Source organism: Calidris pugnax, unplaced genomic scaffold, assembly GCF_001431845.1.
Source record: "Calidris pugnax isolate Ruff unplaced genomic scaffold, ASM143184v1 scaffold13, whole genome shotgun sequence".
Classification (NCBI taxonomy): Eukaryota; Metazoa; Chordata; class Aves; order Charadriiformes; family Scolopacidae; genus Calidris; species Calidris pugnax.
The window spans coordinates 5279665-5300322 of NW_015090810.1; the positions used below are offsets into that span (position 1 = coordinate 5279665).

The following is a 20658-nucleotide window of genomic DNA, read 5'->3' on the forward strand; positions in this document are numbered from 1 at the left end:
TTAAAAATTGTGTAATATAAAATTAATTTAGAGCAGATTAAACCCCTTTAATAATGACTTCATGAGAACTAAAGGAAAATTACTTCCTGTTTGCATAGATTAGACATCAGACGAATGCTCTCAGCTTTCAAAAGAGCTGTGTGAGATGATGGTTATTTGTATTGAAGAGCTAACACGATGTACCTGTGGCACCCACGCCCAGGCTGACATGACACTTTTCTCAGAATAAGTTTGGTTTTTTTAAGAAAAAGTACTATCACACACACAAATTGTTTTCAAATGCAGCATATTTTGAAATAGGATGCTGCTGTTCACGTAATGTCTACCATAGTTATCTAAATCAGATGTCCACTGGAAAAAAGAACAAAAAGAACCTACATAGGCATCATCATCATAGATCCAACTAGTTTTCATTTTCATTCACGTACTCACTAGGCTCTCTGCACTTTGTAGGATCCTGGAATTGTGCACAAAGTATATTCTACTCCTATACCCATAGATACATAAAATCATTTTACTTGTATGCTAGAAGCATAAATTACCCTATATAAAAATTTTTCACTGACAAGTTTAGAAAAAGAAAAATTAAAGATGAAGTAGTCTGTGAGAAGATACCTGTCAGGAATCTTGTAGGTTGTTATCATGGAACACCATGATGCCAAGAAAAAAAATGCATTAATAAACCGATTGAGCATATAATATACTTCTATGCCTTTTTCTGGCATGCTCCTTGAACAGAAGGAAGTCTTGAGAACAAATATCTGCAATTAGTACAGTTCTCTGCAGGACAAGAATTAAAACAACAGAAGGATGCTTGTTTCTTGAAACAAAGCATCAGCTGGAGTAAACTTAAGATAAATATAATTTTTAGCCCTACTTTGATTCACTGAAAGTGAGAAAACTCTTTAAACAAAAAAATACAAGAATTAATCTTGTTTTGTGCTGCATTTTAACTCTTCTAAAGAAGAGATCATTCTTATCAACCTTGGCAGGTAATCATTAAAATAAGCTTGCTTTTTTTTTTTTTTTTAGGTCATTTTTCTATTCTGTGCAGTTTGCTATTCAAGATGCCACATCCATTTCCTCAGCTACTTAGCTTAGAATACATTTTGGTCATTCTTACTTCTGTATGTTTTGGAGATAGCAACTTTTGAAGCCCTGCTTTACTGAATAGTTAAGTTCTCGCTTGAGAACTGTTGCAACAAACAATGGAGTTAGGAAAGGAAAAAGAAAACACTGGTTAGTAGGAAAGTCTGAAACACTGAGAAAATCTGGGAGAAGTCTAGAAGGATATTTTGTTAGATTTCTTGCCTGTTTTATTCCTTCCACTGAATAAAGAACCTGTTATAAACAGCAAAGAAGAGACGAAAAAAAATTTTCTACAGAAGCTGCTGGGTAACTAGAAGAGAGGTGGTGTCATCACATAATATGTACATTCAATTAAAAATCCCAATCTTCCTCCAATTCTTCTGTAGCTTTCTTTTTCAGTTGAAAAGAAATCTCCCAATACTTACCTGTTCAACTATTATTGCATTTTGCAATGAGGTATTCTCCTGAAGCTGACACACAAACTGCTTCATGTCTGGCATAAAATCCTTGAAAGTAGAAACCTACATATTGAGTGTAAAGAAATAAATGACAAAAGCAATAGAAAATTCAGTACCAGATTCTTTTATTCAGAGAAGGTCAAAGGGCCAGCCTTATTGCATTATTTTAATCTGACAATTCTGCTATTGTTAAAATGAATTAGCTCCCTCACATATCTCTATTTCCACAACACATTTATGTTTATTCTTTTTAATGTTAAATAAAAAGTATAAAAAGTAAGGAGTAAAAAGAAGCTTTGCTACTTCTGGAGAATATCCAACACTATTAAAAAGAGTTTATGAAGTAATTATCTAATTAAAATTGTGACTATAAAAAAAGCTATAAACAAAAATATTCATTGGACCAAAATGTATCTACAGCAGCAAATAAAAGAAACCAGCAAGTCATACATGTCTCCTATAGAACCTCCTGGCTTTTCCACTTGTGGTAATCATAATCACAGCATAGCGCCGTATGCAGTAGACAGTTCTTTTCTCAGGGTTTAAGATCCGTGAAATCACTTCCACAAGTTTATCATGAGGAATAGTATCATAAGCCCTGGACACATCAGCCTGAAACAGAAGAAATATCTTCCATTATGCATTTGTCAGTATCACTGTAAACACTGTGGTAGTATGAAAAAAGTATTGTTGTAGTACGTAAACAAGGCTGAAGGATAAATTACACAGGAGTGAAATTACTGCATCTTTTAGTCCAAATTTGTGACAAAATAAAAACTCATTGCTTATCTGCAAAACCGCTCCTCGCTCACTAATGACTTTTCCCTTACAAGGGATAACCAAACCATCAGTTTTAGCACAATTCTTGTTATTAACAGAAGATGATACCGTATGTAACCTTAAATCTATCACGGAATCTTCAATCAGTTTACTAAAGTTTATTGCTGATACTTTTATACGTTTAAGTATTTTAAGAATACTTCCTCTCCAGATGATCACAGAGATGGTATCTTAGGCTTCTGAAAAGCTGCAAAGCCACAGGTTTTACATTTCCTAAACCTCATACTGCTATTTTAACTCTGCTTTTACTTGTCACAGTCAAAATTCAAAACGTTCTAAAGAAGCAACAATCTTCAGAGAACTGTGTCAATATCATGATTCTTTGGCTTGAAAGATGATGAGACATCACTGAAAGTAATTTCAGGAAAGTATGACACCTGGGATATGAAAACACAAGACAGAATTCCCACTATAATATATATAAAACTGTGTAATTTACGTATGTCTGTATAAATCGCCCTAATTCTAAGGTATGAACTGAGCTCAAAGGTCACCTGCTTGACGTAACTGAAAAACAAAAGTGTTAAGAAGAAACTTCTTCAAACAGTGGGATACAACGAGCACTAATTTGTTTTAAGTGGGAGAAGAAAACTGTTGGAGAGACACTAGAGTACAAGTGTTCACTTTCTACAGAAATTAATGATACTGAGATAGAAAAAGACCTGTTTTTAAAAACATGATGAATTTATCCAAATGCACATAGCAAGTTTTTCCTGGTTTTCCTTTGGGAAGACGGTCCTAAAAATATATCTGAGTTTTGTCCCATTTTTATACCCAAGTAAATGTAACTGCAAAAATCCAGTGCATGTGTAGAAGCAAGAGCTGCTACATGACAGAAAAGATGGACAGAAAAATGTCCAAGTAGAGGAAGCACTACTATAGGGACAACCCTTCCTCAAAAAAATCAACCAACCCACCCACCCCAAAAAAACAACCAGAGTCTGTGTTAGGTATGCACAAAAGTTTATTTTGAATATTTTGAAAAGGACATAATTATGCACTCAGATCACAGCTACTACAACTATCGAAGTATCTGCACAAGTAGACTTCGAAAAGTTAGTTTGAATATGTAATTAAAAAAACATACCTTTACATAGTAGAAATGAGGAATTTCACCACCTGATTCAAGAACCTTTGTAACAAACTTCTTCCATGTCTTGTAGATATCATCTTTCCCAAACACTGAAGAGCCGATAAAACTGGTGTTTATGGTCCGTTCATAATTTAAGACACTAAATAGATTTTTTAGCCGAGTGTTGTAGTGATGCATCTAAAAAGAGACCAAAGAGAATCACCTTAAAATATGCTGAACCATATTAAATTCTATGCAATGCACAGATTTCACATTTGGATGTAATATGAGAACAATTAATTTTGTAAGTTTACTATATTATTTTGGTCAACAGCAGTTTTCAGAAACCCTGAATATAGTTGCAGTAACTACCTGGAAGTGACAAAAGAGTCTCAGAGATTTCCTTTTTTTTTTTTTGGACATATAAACCCTATGGAAAAAAAAGTTTTTTTTCTGTAGTTGCCTCTTGGAAATGAAGGTGTAATAGTTAAGGAGACAAACAGATGGACTCCAGCAAATAAAACCTGCCAATTAGAAGGTAACTTCTTAAATATGATTCATTCTCTGCTGAAGATTACCACCACAACAAGAACAGCAAAAAGAACACGAGCCCTGAGACTTGAGGCTGATTCCAGCTGCACCAGCAGTTCAGCCTCTGGAGGTACTTCCCACAAGTACGTTGGCAAAGATTTAACTCCCAGCTAAGGGAACACTAAAATACACCAGAGTGGCAGTGAAGTCGTGCAGGTTGATTAGGTCTGCAAACACCTTACAGAAAGAAAAAATATTGACAGACGTGGCAAAAAAGCAATGTTGAAAGGCCAAGCCATACTACTGAAGAAAATAAATAAACTGCACTCGTAGAACACTTAGGATCCCGTTTAGAATTTCAGATAAGTTCTTTGTATACAAAGAACATAAAAGGTTTCTCACTCTCAATGGTGGTATTGTGGTCATGATATTGATACACTGAAACTACTAATTATGGAAGTATTCCAATTCATCTGAAAACATTTATTTTTGCACTGAAAAAAATCAATTTGTTTCAGTGAAAAGCTGGCAAAACTAAAGCACATTAAAAATGTTTAGTGTACTACTGGTACTGCTTCCAAAACAACTTGGTCCAACTTCACTGTTTTACAGAAGGTAAGTAATTATGTTCATTCATTGGCTGATCTTGGAAAAATGTTTCTGACCAGTTTATGAAACAAAGATTTCTGAAAATTAAGACACTTGCCTGAATTATTGCAGTGGTATCTTTTCTGTTATAGTTCCTAAGAAAAACTGTCACAAGAGTAGAGATGTAGCTCAAAGGTAAATAGAAGCAGCAAGACCAAAGTAATCATCAGCAGAAAAGTTACTTCTTTCCTTCTTAATGAGCCTATCCCAGGATGGTTGCTTTTTTCACAGAAAGCACGCCTTAATCTGTTCACAAAGCTGATGAACATATGGGTTTTAGCAAGTGAGTCAGCAAAAGAAAACTGAGACTGGTTGCAAATCCAGTTTGAATGAGACCCGAGAGATCTGGAGTTGCAGTATTCATAGTAGCTTCTCGCCTTCACGTTAGAAGGAATTCCCTCAAGCCTCTTAATTCCCCAGAACAGGTCCAATCCACAGAACTGTTAATGTTTTGCAAAACCTAAAGATCTGCTGGAATCTCTGCAGAATGCAGTAAAAGACTAGAAACTCTCAGACAAACCAGATCTTTTAGAGCCCTGCTGCCTTCCAGTCCTTTAAGCTTCCCATTAAAAAATAAAAAATATTGATTCAAACAAAAAAGGAAGAAGGATGTAAAGTAAATATGTAAATATGTAAAAAAGTAAGTAAGTAAAACCTTTGAAATAAAACAACATCTGCAGTGATTTGAGGATAAATTCACAGAACTGGACTCATTCCACCAGGTATTTTGCAGCAAAGTTTGGGAGTTGCCCAAGAATCAGAAAGTGGTTTGCTGGAAATTTGGGAGATTATCTCTGACAATTCATCTGGATATATTCCAGTGTTGAGCTACAGCAGCTGGCCAAGACTACCCCTACAATTCCAAACTGGCTTCCAAATTCCAAAACCTGGAATACTGTCAAACAGAAAGAACTGGAAGATCATCTTCCTACTACAATTTAAACGCTAGGAGGAAAGTGGAGAACATTTGGATATGGTAGAGGACAAAAAACTGGAACAGAGTGCAGGATAAAATGCCATGTCAGAAATAAACTGAAGAGCCATGCAAGTTTTGGAAAAAAAAAAAATAAAAGAAAAAAGAGAGCCTACATCACTTCCATTAGGTTGGAATTCTGCCTCGGCCTACTATGCGAGAAGAGAGGTAATACTACCACCACCTTCTCTTTCATGGATTTATGAAAATCATTAGCTTTTTTTTGTGACTAGTTTAGACAGATGAGGCCTAACAGCTGCAGAACTTAGTGTCCTCAGCTGTTTGTCAGCACTCTCCAACAGGACTCTATTGCTTGCACTCTTCAGCAGATAGAGATATTTCTGCTCAGCTCCAGAGCAGTCAGGTCAGCTCAAAGCACTTGACCAGCCACCATGGTTGACTTTGAACTTTCATTTTCTTCAGTACATCCGTATCATCCTTTTTGCCAGATCTGTTACAGGAGCAATAGCACCCTTAAAGCACTGCAGCTATTTCCAAATTAACTGTGTGCACACTCTCAAATCTGACAGCTTGACTGTCACAGAAAGACTATATAGAAATAATGCTTCAGAACAGCCTTTAACTAGTGCCCTGTAAATCTGGCCTGGGATCACGTACTGAACAAGAAGTACCAAGAAGCCACTGTCCTCTCACCCATTTGGGGAACATTCAATCGTGTGCACTAAAGAGGACTCAGCCTTAAGGAAAAACAATTAACACAGTCATGCAAGATAGTGAAACTGGGTTCCCACCATGTCTGGTGGTTAACTGGCCTGCTAAATAGATTATTCGGAGCACTCTGTGTTCTGTCCCTGTTCCCACACTACAGTAATTCCCAGATCCCTTCCTATACCCCTACTATGCTTGATCCAGCTTCCTTGTGCTTCTTAGACCTTCTGTAACACACCTAATTCACCACTGTTCGTGCCCCTGGGTTGACCTGGCACAAGAGGTGCACAGTCAATGCTCAGGTAAATCACAACAGGCCAGACTCATCCGTCCTTCACCCTCTGGTGCGTCAAACAAATACGACATGTTAGTTCAGAACACTGAAAATTTGGTATTTCCATCCTTCTGCTCCCATAGATGGCCAATGCCTACCTCAGGTTAGCAAGCCTGAGGGAAAATGATCCAAATAGAAGAGAAAGAAAACATGACAGGCCATGCCATTCTGTCAGAGTAATTTCCTCAGGACAGGCTTGCAAACAGAAGTATGTGATTCTGGCATTGCAGGCTAATGGTAATTAAGCACTGGGAAGGAAGAAGCTAAGTTGCAACAGGTAGACCAAATTCAGTCGTTCTGATTTGAATGTTCCAGTTCACCATGTTAAAACTAGTTTTATATCAACATAAAAGACCTCGTTCACTTTATTAGCTGCCTACATGAAACCCACATAAAACAACAAAGAAAATAAAAACCTTTTTTTCTCTGCTCTCCCTGCTGAATGCTCGTGCTTCAACCACACTGCTCACTTTTACTATGGGTCTTAACCCATTCGTTTTGGGAATGAACCGGAGTTTTGATGCCATAGGAACATATTTTTTTTGACGGACAGCTTCAATCTCCTCTGAAGATAAAGCACGTAGATGTACTTTGGCAAAATGGTTTCTAAAATACAAATACATTTAGTGTAAGCAACAGGAAAGGCAGTAAGTTAAAACATTTAATCTCTTTATGGTAACTGAAGCCAAATATTTTTCTAAGATAATTACAAATACTAACCTCTGCAGAAAGTGACACGGGAATCTGAGTTTCAGAAAAATTTCATGGTATCTTAATGACAATGTAACACAATAACAAGAGACTACACATTTCTGCTTGATGCAAATCAAGTTAATTAAAAAAACCAACAACTTAATTAACACAAATGAAAATTTAAGCACAGATTAGCCAAGTGCATTTTAACGTTATGAAATATTTTTTATGCAAGACAACAGGTGGCTGGATATCAGACAAAACGGGATCAGCCTACACTAGGGTCTTTTGAGTTCAAAGCACCTTCTCCTTACACATTGGGTTTTTCTAGGAAACCAGGATAAGGGACAAAAAGGCTAAAACCAAATCTATTTTCTTTTAGTCACATATCAGGCTAAAACCAGCATTGTACCCGATATGTAGAAGTTAGTACTTGATGATATGTTATGCCAAAAAGTAGCCTTTGAAGTAAATTAAAACCACATAAAACACTAACTGCAACACTAAGGCTGTTAGTTTGAAGACACGACAAACAGAATATGCAGGACTGAAAATTATATTCTACTACTATTTAAATTGCATATTCTGTGCTACAACTGCAAACAGAACTGAGGACCCATTAAATACAAGCACGTATTCAGAAGAGCTGCACTGGAGATACCAATATTAAAATGAGGGAGTGATGGGGCAGGAGGGAAAAAATCCCACATACAACACTGCAGACCAACAGACCACTGTGAATGCAAAAGGTTCAGCATATAAAACAGCTATTAAAACACAGTACATCAAGTATGCTTATTTTGAACAGATCCAAAGCTCTCTCAGACACCAACAATTAATAATGAAAACCCAAAAGATGTGAACCATGGGGATGTGTGCACAATATTGCTAATTAAAATCACCTTCATATCTTTCCTATTTTCTCAATTGCTTAAAATTTGATCTTAAATAATGCCCTAACTTAAAAAAAAAAAAAAAAACCTTCAAAAAAACCCAAACCAAAACCACAAGAATACTGTCTGAATACAGGATTACAACATTTCAGTAGAGGTGTTTTGCTTTGTTTTCTAAATTAAAGCAGTAAAAGCAGATTGAGTATTTTTAAAATTAACTTTCCCAAGGTTACTTTGGGATTCTGTCACTGTGTATACCCATTTCTAAAGGGTATAAAAAATTGACTTATAAAAACAAAAACTGCTTCATAATGGATTTTGTTATTGCAAAAGTTTCTCTTCTCCTACTGAAGAATTCTAAATTTGCAACAATTTTCTCACACAAAATATTTCTGAATTTGAGCTGCACATACTACAACAACAGGAAACTTTTCTTTTGGGAAATTAAGCAAATAAAAGAAGGATAAATGGGCAGTAAATTAAAGCACATTGATAACTTCACACTACAAAACATGAGATTTCCACATATTCCACTAATGATCAAGTAGTTTTCTAATGTTACCTAATTCCAATGTTCTGTAACTTGCCCCAGATAAACTTTCGGTAGTAGAAAAGCATGTTTTTCTGGAACATGGTCTCAGTGATATAGAAAAATGATCTGAGCAACTCAACAACATAGGTATCCATCAGCCAGTACAGGAATTTAGCCAAAAGTTCTTCTCGGAAACAATGTTCATGAGCAGGAACAAAGTGATCACCTTCACTACCTACAATTCAAAGGTAGTTAAAGTAAATATCAACTACTTGTATTAGTAAAGAAACAGAGCACACATAACACTCTTTGGTTAGCTTGAGGTTAATGGAAAAAAAAAAAGCACAATTGCATACATGTCACTCCAAATTTTCACTGGTGTTAAATAATGTGACCCAAGCTTAAAGTAGAAACATAGAAATTAATTTGCAGTGACAAATTGACATACAGGATACGAATGCATGCCATTAGTAGCCCAAAGACTTACTTTATTCCTCCAACACTGATTGTGCAACATTTTTAATGCGCAAACACAAGACTATTGTAAAGGGAAAGGTCAAATGGAAGTAAGTCTACTACAATATAAAACTGATTTTTAAACACAAGCCAAAGTATGAAAATACTTAGGCGTACTGTAAAAATAGCAGGACTTAACTGGGCTCACTTGGAAATGAGACTGATATTCAGATTTTCAAATTACATGAAAATTAATTTCAGGGTTAGGCTTTATTTCAGAAAACCTATATAAAAGTCATTGCTGCAGTAAAAAAAAAAAAAAAAAAAAACCCCACCCTAAGTCTATCAGTGCTTAGCACATTCAGATGGCCTAAAAATCATTAAGCCAGAGTATTCCTAGCTACTGTCAAATTTCAGATTTGTAGTGATGTCTAAATATGGGTAGACGAGTAGGGAATAAAACCCTGTGCTACAGTACTGTATTTTTGCCAACTTCCAATAATACTCTTTCTAATTAAATTTAAGAGTAGAATTTAGCAAAATACAACTGGATAATTTGAAGAAATTATAGACATATTAGTTTAGCTGAATAGCACAAATCATGACTATGGCACAGATGTGTTAAAAGCAGCTTAATTTTGACACAACAGAGCTGAGGCTTAAAACTGAAGCTTATAAAATGGGAGTAAGTTTCCAGTTTTCTACCCTGTTTGATTTTTGTGCGCTTCAGAACGGATACAATTTCATGTACTTACAGCACCTAAGGAAAGACTAACATAAAGAGATAAAACAGTGTTCACTTCAACAGAAGCCAGGTAACATCAATGAAAAAAATCCAATGATTGTTAGAAATTCTCTAATTGAAGAGTCGCAATATGCAGTTGTGATGCATAAATTATACCAGGATGTTGTTAAGCAGCTGTCCTGGAACTACTTCATTTGTTTTCTAACTTCTTGACAGTAGACGCAAACGATGACTACAATTCAGGGAACTGACAAGACACCACTACTACTACTTTTGGATACAAAAAAACCCCCCACCTACAGTGCAGCAAAGCAATTCAAAGTGTGCTTACACTTCAAGCACAAGGGAGTAGCTTCATGAAAATATCAAGCCTATGTGTTGCTTTTCCCCACATAAGTCCAGAGAATAAGAGAGTATTACATGTTTTTTAAGATAAGATATTCCAAATTACAATGAACCAAATGTATATTTTACAGTATTTTTTTAAAATATTTAACTTCTCAACGTTTTGAAAACCATGTTCTGAGCCACACTTTCTGAAGAAAGAATCAATATATTTGCTAGAATTAAGTTTTTTGTGGAAGTGTAACCTCCCATATTTTAGACATCAGTTCTCAAACATCAGACTTTTTATTTTCCTCCTTACAAAGAACCTGTAGCAATTTCATAACCTTATCATACCTTTTTAAAAGGAAAATAATTTTCAGCTCATATTACAGTAGGATCCAAGTACATCACCAGGTAGGAATGAATACTGCAAACACACCAATTAAGGAAGTGCAACCCAAATTGTATAGATGGAGAACGGAAGCACAGAAAAATGACAACGTGCGTTAGACCCTACAGCAATCAACCACGGACCCAAAGCTTCAGCCTAGATTTAAGTCCTAGGGTAGCACCTGAAGAAAGGCTTCTTCCAGGAAGCAAGATTTACCTCCCCTCATCTGAAAAGAGGACTAAACAGAAGGGATTTGTATATAGTTTGGAGCAGTCAGCTGACGCCCTCACAATGGCTTTCAGCCAGGGACCACTCGGTCTGGGTGACCTCTGCGCCACCAGCTCCCCAGCCTGAAGCAGTGCTCAGTAAGGGGCTCTCGTTCCTAGATAATGGCTCTAGAACGTATGGTGGGCAACCCCCATATTGCACGGGTCCCATACTCTTGCACATCCCTCTTGCAGGGCTGATGTTATGTGCGTGAGGGGGAAACACACTGTGGGCTGAAGGTTCACTTCCATAGCAGAGGAACACATGCCACTACAAGTGTCTTGATTTGCCTTTAGTTCTTTCTGAACTCGTTCCTCTAGTGTGTTCACTGTACTGTCAGGTTCAGGTTCAATGAACTGTCAGGTACTGGAATTTGCAGGGTAGGAGTGGAAGGGAAAGAGTTTTGTTGAGAGGCCCAGGTTCTGAAGTAATGTTTATGAAAATGTCATCCTATTAAACACAAAACGCATGAATGAAAACAATGAAACCTAAGTTTTGGAAGGAAGACAGGCTTAAATATTCTTCCACCATCAATTACAAACACTACTAGGTTTGCACTATCAGCTACGGTTACTACCAACGAACCCAGTAATTCTGATTCCATACCCTCCCCGTCCCACCTTAAACGTGAACACCTGAAACCCCCGCCACTTAGTTTTTTAAGGTAAGTACCTTTGACTAGACGAAGCCACACGCAGTCATTCACTCTCATCTTCCACATCAACTCCTGCAACGAAAGCTTAGCAAACTTCCCCATGGAAATGAACGCTTTCACATTTTTTAAGAACCGGCACTTGTTATGGTTTGAACCCCAAAGCTCGGCAGGGATGACCCGCTCCAGGCACTCCCTCACAAAGGTATACACCTGCCAGTGGCTGCTGTGCTGCCTCAGGAGATCCCTGAGGGTGGCATCACACACCTCCCCCAGGCTTTGCTCCTCACTCACCGACTCCCCAGGCACAGATTTTGCAAGAGGAGTGCCCAAATTGTCAATGTGACCAGATTCACATTTGCTGCTTGTCACACACTTAGTAGGCTCTTTCCCAAACTGTTCTGCTTGCTCGTGAACCTCCGCTTCCCCAGGCAAGGCTGCCTGAGAAGGCAGCTCAGTTTTTCTCACACTGCTTTGAGATATCCAAACAGGGCAATTTTTTTTCAAGAGAACCAAGTAAGGGCACTTCCCATGGTTCTTTAACAGGTTCTGAAATGTATGTCTCATTTGCCAGTAGCGTTTGGGCAGCTTCTTCTTTCTCCAGTTGTGATGTGGCTGACTTTGGTTATGCTTTTGCTCTGAGAGATTTTGGCTTAAAAATATAGCTTCTACAAGCCGTCTTCCACCTGCCTGACAGCCCTGCAAGCGATTCAATAGAAATGATTTAGGAAAACATTCTTGGAAACTCCTGTGGGAGTACAGAAGAAACTTCCTGTCAATGCATACTGCGGAACGCAAGAGCTTATTTGGCAACTTCTTTGCCAAAGGAGCTAAGGGACTTTCCTGCCTCTGGCAAACTGAAGAAATGCCCTCCGTGGGTTTGATTTGTACAGAATCCAACTGAGGTTGGTACACATGCATCTCTACTCCTTTCCTATGGGATTCTGCTTCCATTTCAATGCTGGACTTTACAGGTCTGTTACTCTGAACAATTTGCAGAAAAGAGCTTTCACCTGCCACAAACTTCTTCCTGTCACGAGACGTGTGCACTAAAGAAGGACCAGACATATCACTGTTACTTCCTTGAGAAATGTGCGTTTCTTTAATGAAACTTACAGAATGTGATGCTACATACCCAGTTTCATATCTCTTGGAACTGCTTTGGTTTACATCGAGAGTGAGATTACAAGCCTTTTCCTCTCTCATTTTCTCCTCTACTTTTGCTCTTTTAGCTGGAATTTCAGGCTGTTCCCTATCAAGCTTCCTTTTTAAAGATGGTGCTGTAGCTGACAAACATAAACTGGAGCTACTCTGTTCTTCCAGATGTTCGCTAACCATTCTGATCTGTTTGCTTGCTTTAGGAACAACTTTTGCAGAATACTGGCAACTGGACTCTAGGCTTTGTGTCTTGCTAATGTTTTTATTTCCCATGCTGGAGACATTAGCTTCAAGTCTTTGTCTGCGTTTCCACCAATGCAACTTTGAAAGATACTGTCTATGAAACGTAAGTCTTTTTTGCATATAGTCAAGCAAGCTACTACGTTTATGCTTCGAAAACTTTTGTTTAACAAACACTGGGGGTGAGTCTACATTATGTGAAATAAGTTCATAAACTGGTTGCCCGCAAACTTGGTAACAATTACTAGGGGGAACCAGCATAAAGATTGCACAGTGTTCCAATAAATACATCATCACATCATCCCCTATCCTGCTCAGCAGTGTTTCCCAGAGGCCGCTGATACGAATGGTTTCAGTCACAGTATTGGGTAGGTAGCTGTATATATTTGAAGATGGCATGATTTGGAAATGAGAACTGTTTTCATCCAGTAAGGAGTATCCATATGCGAGGATGTTCTTCTTCCTTTTTTCACACAGTCTCTGAACAACTCTTGTGATGACTTCACTCTGACTAGATAACTGAAGAAAAAAAGAAAAAAGAAAATTAGTTGCTATCACTGACCCTTCCATAAACCACAATATACACTTTAAATAAACGGGCACGCAAGTCCTAGACAGCTTCAGATCAAAACCTTTCAAGGCACTATTCATGATTTACAAGTGCTACATCCAAAAAGGAAGATTTTCAAGTGTACCACAAGATGTTTACATACAGCAACACGGGCCTACGGCTTTAAGGAAGTCTTTTTAACGTCTACCCTTTTGATCCTGGTTTCCATGCCCAGGAAACACCTGATTTGCTTGAAGCCTCCACCTCCTTTTACATAAAGAAAAGCTCCAACTAAACCACTCGGCTCACACTTCTAAAACCCGCTCAAGGAGCTTGCGGGGGTTTTTTCCTACCGTTGCGTGGTTTCGCTTGTGCACTCAAGAGCAAAGCATCCTTTCCTCTCTGAAAAAGCTCCTTCTGCTTAAACACCGACACCACCACCACCCCCCGCCCCAACTTCCCTCCTCCCCCTCTTCTCTATCCTCTCAGAGTTGGGGGGAAAAGTGGCATTTTTCATTTCCAGCTGCTGCCCGGCCATGTGCGGTCCGCTCGCCCCTACCCCTCAGGGCTAGAAGGGAGCCGGGGAGCCCCAGCCAGGCCAGACCTTCTGTCACCGCCCGCCCACCCGCGGGCGCCAGGGCTTCGCTCGCCCACCCCCAGGAAGGGGAAGGCGGGGGGGGGGGATGGCAGGGGATGATCCCCCACCTCTTCCCGCCAGCCGAGGCGGCTGGAGGGGGCAGCCGAGGCCCGGCGGGGAGTCCCGGCCGCCACGAGGGGCCCAGGGCGGCCGCCCCCGCGCCGGCATGGAGGATGGGGAACGCCCCGCCACCCTGCTAGGGCGGACGGCTGCGACCGGAGCCCACCCCCCGGCCCCTTACCGCTGCCGACGGGGAAGCCCCGCTCCGCCAGCCGGGTGGCCGTGGGGGGCGGGCGGACCTCGGGCCCGAGGCAGGTGCGAGCCGGGCCACCATCAGTGGCACCCGGCCTCCTACCTGCTGGAAGGTTAAAGGCCGGGGGATGGCGCGGGCCCCGCGGGGGACGCACACCAGGCACTGCCTCACGAAGGTCCGGTAGGAGGGGGCGTCGTCGCCCCGCAGCACCTCGGCCTCGCCGGCGCCGCTCTCCCGCAGCCGCCGGATGAAGGTCTCCAGCGGGGTGGCCTCGGCGTAGCAGCCGCGCAGGGCGGCCAGCACCGCCGCGAAGGGCTCCGCGCCCGCCATGTTGTGGCGAGGGAGCACGCCGCCAGCCGGGGCGGCTCCGCGCTCCCCCTCCCGCACCCCACCGCCGGGCAACGGGGCGCTGCTCTTTACCAAAGTAATTAAAAAAAAATAAAAAAAAAATAAAAATTAAGCGAACGCCCTCACAAAATCGCCCTCCCGCTGCTGCGCCCCCGCGCCGCCGGGCCCCAACGTGGCTGCTGAGGGGCGGTGGGCGAGGCGGGGCCGGGCCGGGCGGGGCCGGGCGGGGCGGGGAGGCCGCTGTCCAGCTCCGCAGCCGCACGGTGAGGCGGCGGGCCCGGGCGGTGGGGCGGAGAAGCGGGGCGGCCTGCCACGGGGTGGGTGTTAGCCTCCTGTTTTTGGTGGGTAATTCCAGCCGTGTGTTTCCAGGATGCTCGGGGTGGCGTGAGCTACAAGCAAGGAAGGCGTTGGAAGAAAGTTCCCGAAGGTCTTGAAGGAGTTTTTAAGCGAGTCTTGCTGGTTTATTAAGGCAGGTTTCCTCTGGAGGAAACCAGGAAGATTCCCTTCCAAGGAACCCCTTTGAGGACTCCATAGAGGATCTGTCTGAAACAAGCGCAACTGCAGAGAAGGTTATGGTGGAGATGAACAAATAACCAACTGGCTGGTCCTGGGTTTACACACCAAACTCATGAATGAAGAAGCCAAATCACTTATGGCGGTGTGTAACCTCTTACTCAAAATTTTTGTTGGTATCTGAAGACTTCATGGTAGCAAACTTGATGGTGGACTGTGAAAGGGATTGCAGTGGAGTTCCAGGGGGCAAAGCAGCAGCTCATCTCCTGACATCAGTATGGCTGAGGAGTCAACTCCTTGGCACCTTATTGCCTTTAAGTTGAGGCATTCCTACATCACTCCCAGTTCAGCATTGCCTGCTGGCCAGACTCTTTTACCCCTTGACACAGATGATGGGCACCAAATGGCACTCCCCAAGGAGACTGATAACACCAGAAAGCTCCATGGGACCTCAGTAATGCTGTAACCGAAATACTGTACTGCCGCTGCATACCGAAGGGCGGGGGATTTGGAGATGGGGCTGGATTCATCAGCAGCTGCACCTAGAGGGGAGTAAGGTTGATGCCCTTGGTCTGACCTCTGGTGGGTCTATTTTCATGTATTTCTCCCCTCCCCTCATTGCTCCAAAGGTGACAGCACCCTCAAGGTAGAATCCAACAGTGATGTCTAATGTAGCTAGGCATGAGGCAAACACAAGGTTCACCATTTCCTGTGAGGAACATGTTCAGGAAGAAAGAAAGAGGAGGAGGAAATGGAGGAAGAGGAGGGGAAAGAGATAGGGGTTAATTAATCTTGAAAATGACAACCTGACACCTGACTGCCACCTTGGAGTCCTCCTCAGCAGCCAGCAGGGTGACACTGGAAAAAGGAAGGGCATGAGGGTAAGGAGGACCATCTGTGAGATCTTGATCTCCTTGAAGAGGTGGACGTTGATCTATACCTTTCTACCAGTGGGTTTTCCTTAGGAGATGCAGTGCCAGGACCAGTGTACAAGGAAGCAATTCAATTGTGGTGGTCATGAAGGATGTGCCCACAGCTGAGAACATCCTGATTGCAGGTGAAGTTGCAGCTACTTGGCCCTAGCTCTGGCTGTGGCAGATCCATGTTCTCAAAGCTGGTTGTCATACTCATCGCAGATGGCTGGGTTGTAGGTGGTGCTGCAGGCTGAATTTCTGAAGAGGTCTCAACCCTTTCTACCAACTGTTGGCAAGTCCCTCGGTAAGTGCCTCTGCTTCTTGCTGATGCCTTCTTGGTGGCAATGACCGCAGCAATGGTGGAGGGGGAGAGGAGGGGTGCTGCGGCCAGGCTAAGGGGGTCTCTTTCCTCCTTTTTCTGTTCACAGGTACCACATGATTTTCTGTGTGTCTACCATTAGGCTGGGAAGAGAATTCAGGGGGGAGTGGGGGAATGAAGTGACATGGAAAATGACTAAAGTTATTTTTTATGAGAATGAATAAGGAAGAGAATAAATCACAGAATCATAGAATAGGTGAGGCTGGAAGAGATCTGTGGAGGTGTCTAGTCCAGCCCCTGCTCAAAGCAGGTTCACTTAGTCAGTGCCATGTCTAATCAGTTCTGAGTATCCCCAAAGGTGGGGACTCCATGACCTTTCTGGGCAATCTGCTGCAGTGTTTTACCACCATCAGAGTAAAAGGTTTTTCAAGTTGAAGTGGAATTGCCTGTATTTTAATTTGTGCCCACTGCCTCTGGTCCTGTCACCGGGTACCACTGAGAAGAGTTTGGATCCATCAGCTATTTATACACTTTGATACGATCCCCACTGAGCCTTTTCTTCTTGTGTCTTCAGTTTAAACAACCCCAGCTGCCTTGGCTGGGATGACTCCAGTGTATCCATCTCATTCTTGTACTGGGAACCCAGAACCATACAAATAACAAAGTCGCAGTTCTCCTCAACAAAATTTATCCTTCAAAGCAGACTTAATCTTATCCACATCCTGCTTTATGACCAACTCTGTGAAAGGGAGTTCCTGGCAATGGATGAAGATAGTGCAGTGATAAAAATAAAATGCCATTTTTATAATCCAATAGCAAAGTGAAAGAAAATGTTATGTTAAAGTCTAGCTTCAGTAATGACTATTGAAAGACACAAGCTTATTGCGAATGTGTCTCTCTCTTTAAAGTTCCCTGTGAAAAGGATGAAAGGAGACTGTTATTAGAAGTGTCATGAGAAGAAAAATAAAGTAATCTCAAAAACCTGAAACTTTATTCAAACAGACAAGTAAAAACCTAGTAAAACAAAACCAAAATAGTTTGATGAGTAACTTTCCACAGCTGAAAGAAACATCAAACACCAGAAGTGGGATGGCTTGCCAGGAAGTCTGTAATGTAAAAGTAGAGAAGGAACACCTAGGGCGATCGTGGCAATAAGGAGTGTGAGGAGGGACCTGTGGCACACCTTTGCACACAGCAAGATCTGTCTCAAGCTCAAATACTCCAAGTTATATTGTTCAATAAAGAGGAAAAAAAATGCTCAAAAACCAGTGAGTCTCTGTGAACAGATGGTATTTACCAGTGAGTTTAAAGGAACTCAGTGACTGAACAACTACTTATATATGCCAGAATGTTTTAATATCACAAGCTATGAAAATACGTAACATGGCATCAAGGATCCCAAAGGTCTGAGGACTCTGCTGCGGAAGTTGACGAACTCCATAATAGAGAATGGATTTAGTGGACACATTGATAACTACTGCATATTGGAGGAGTCAACATTACGTTTGCTGAGGATGAGGTTATATGGTACGGGATATCCCTTTGGTGACTTCATGTCAGCTGTCCCAGCTGTGTCCTCTCCCAGCTTCTTGCCCACCCCAGCCTACTCATTGTGGGGGCAGAGTGGGAAAAGAGACGTTTTGACACTATGCAAGCACTTGTCAGCAACAGCCAAAATGTTGGTATGTTGACAGCACTGTTAGTCACAGATCCAAGGCACAGCACCTCACAGGTTGCTATGAAGAAAGGTGACTGTCTCATCTGGACACAATACAGTTTGTCAGAGTAAGACCCCTTAAAGATCCATCACAGCCATCCGCCTGAGTTATCACTGAGTAGGGGATCTTCAGCCAATGTGGGTGATCCTGGTCCTGGTATCACCCTGAAGCTAGAACCTAGAGTCATATGCTGTTAATCAAGGACATCCCTCCAGTTTAACCAGTGACTCGCTGTAATCCCTTTTTGGGGCACCCATCGCCTGTCACAGCTTTCATCTTCTGCGGAATGAAGACTGCTGGGACAGTGACTTGCTCTCTTCTCTGCTGGGCTGCTTCTTCAGCCTTGGTTGTCTTTACAGTGGTCTTGGTAAATGGAGGTGCCATTTATGTATCTGGCCAGCTCCCCAAGTTGCAGAGCTCATCTTGCAGCTGGGCATGTGGTGTCAGGGAACAAGCCCTTTCTAGGACTATCATTATTACAGTTACCAGACTGACACGGCTCTGGCTCTTCCTGTGTATCTCCACCCCAATCCTCTGGGTTGAGACTCTCCCTGAGAGTTGCAGTGGTGCCTTCTCCACCTTTTAACTGCTTTTTCCAGGCCACTGTGTGTCACAGTCCCAGAATGGTGTGTCTCTCTTCTCACATCAGCCCCAGCCTTTCTATTTGATTCAGCTTCTCCCTGCTTGCCTGTTGCTCTTTAAAAAACAAAAAAAAAAAACAAAAAAAAAAGATATTTAGTGCTTCCTTCTCCTTCTATATTTGTGTCCTTGGAGTCACGGTCCTCATTGTGTCAGGCACACTCTGTGCCGGTAAAACTTTGAACTTTTCAATTCTGTTTAATTAATGTTCAGTGCTGCTTTTCACTCCTCAGTCCCAGTATTTCCTCTACCAACCCTTTGATCCTTTTCTCAGCCTCTTGGCTGGCAGCCAGCCATGCCCAAGTGCATCATCATTTGCTTTCCCTCGGGCACGCTCTTCCTCACTGCTTCACGCTGCCTTTCACTATTCCAGAGTTTGAGGGGAAATTAATTTTCTGTGTGTGCTGGTTTTGGCTGGGATAGAGTTCCATTTCTTCATAGTAGCCAGCATTATGTTTTGGATTTGTGCTCCAAAAATAGTGTTGATAGCACAGGGATGTTTTATTTTTTTACCTCTGAGCGGTGCTTATGCAGAGTCAGGGTCTTTTCTGTTCCTTACCCTGCCCCATCAGCCAGTAGGCTGGGGGTGCACAAAAAGTTGGGAGGGGACACAGCTGGGACAGCTGACCCCAACTGGTGAAAGGGATATCCCATACCATATGAAATCATGCTCAGCAATAACACCTGGGATAGGTTGGGAGGGGGGGGCACTGCTTGGGGACCAGCTGGGCATTGGTCAGTCAGTGGTGAGCAGTTGTTTTCCTTTGCATCACTTCTCTTTCTTGGGCTTTATTTTCCTCTCTGTTATTTTTTCCCCTTTCTTTTCCTTACAATTGCTTTGTTATTATCTGTAAAGCTAATGTGTACCTCACCAGCACACAGGTGGAGAGGTGTATGGAAGAGAGGCTAAGCCTATAGTTAAAATTTCCCCTTCTCGGATTTAGGGCAAATACTCACAATGCCTTGGTGTTCCTCAACGGGCTGGATTCTCTCGCCCTGCCCTTGAGGTGTCATCAACCTCGAGGTATCTCAACTCTAGGGAGAAACTGGCCACAGTCCACTGCGATCCAGAAGATCTCAAAGGGTCTTTTTATCAGTTATGCAAGCCCAGGTCCTGTTAGGACTTGGGATCCTGGTTTTCCCCACTCTGAGGCCACGGAGGGGTTGGAACTAGATGATCTTTAAGGTCCCTTCCAACTCAAAGCATTCTATGATACTGTGATTTGCACAATTAACTCTAAAACAGCCCCACCCCCAAATCACTGCAATCTTTTAACTTCCAATGCCATTACAAGCCTAACAACGATGAGAACATGAGATGGCCGCCAAGCTGCTCGCTGCAGTTAACCTTATTAAAAGTGAGGAAGTTCTTAAGTTACTCTTAAATAGATCGAGGGTGGTGAGACACTGGAACAGGTTGCCCAGGGAAGTTGTGGATGCCCCATCCCTGGAGGTGTTCAAGGCCAGGCTGGATGTGGCCTTGAGCAACCTGGTCTGGTGGGAGGTGTCCCTGCCCATGGCAGGGGGGTTGGAACTAGATGATCTTTGAGGTCCCTTCCAACCCAAACCATTCTATGATTCTATCACAGATACTGGTAACCTGGCATGAGCTGCAATACGTTTAATGAAATTTATATATAGGAAGTTTTTCTCCAGTACTAACTGCATATTGAACTGCGTTTTGTTTTACACTGATGTCATTTCCACAACTAGAAAGCTAAAATATTTCCTTTAATATCTCCAAAGTTACACTGCTTAGGTAGCTTTTCACCACCTTTCAAACAAGAGGTAACTCTCTA

At 41.9% G+C, this 20658-nt stretch overlaps 1 protein-coding gene across 3 annotated transcripts in view; it reads right to left on the reverse strand.

Annotated features, from left to right (window-relative positions):
- The window catches only part of TERT (telomerase reverse transcriptase), a 30499-nt gene extending 15627 nt beyond the window's left edge, over positions 1 to 14872 (reverse strand). The window contains exons 1-7 of one of the 3 annotated variants that reach the window (XM_014938744.1): positions 14511 to 14872; positions 11591 to 13487; positions 8763 to 8967; positions 7031 to 7220; positions 3475 to 3657; positions 1998 to 2159; positions 1515 to 1610 (exon numbers count right to left, since the gene is read on the reverse strand). In XM_014938744.1, coding sequence (XP_014794230.1) covers positions 1515 to 1610; positions 1998 to 2159; positions 3475 to 3657; positions 7031 to 7220; positions 8763 to 8967; positions 11591 to 13487; positions 14511 to 14738 — 2961 coding nt within the window. In that variant the 5' untranslated portion in view covers positions 14739 to 14872. Of the gene's footprint in view, positions 1 to 1514; positions 1611 to 1997; positions 2160 to 3474; positions 3658 to 7030; positions 7221 to 8762; positions 8968 to 11590; positions 13488 to 14396 lie in introns of all 3 variants that reach the window. The other 2 variants (XM_014938742.1, XM_014938743.1) reach the window with 2 other exon arrangements.
- Positions 14873 to 20658: the final 5786 nt, after the last annotated feature.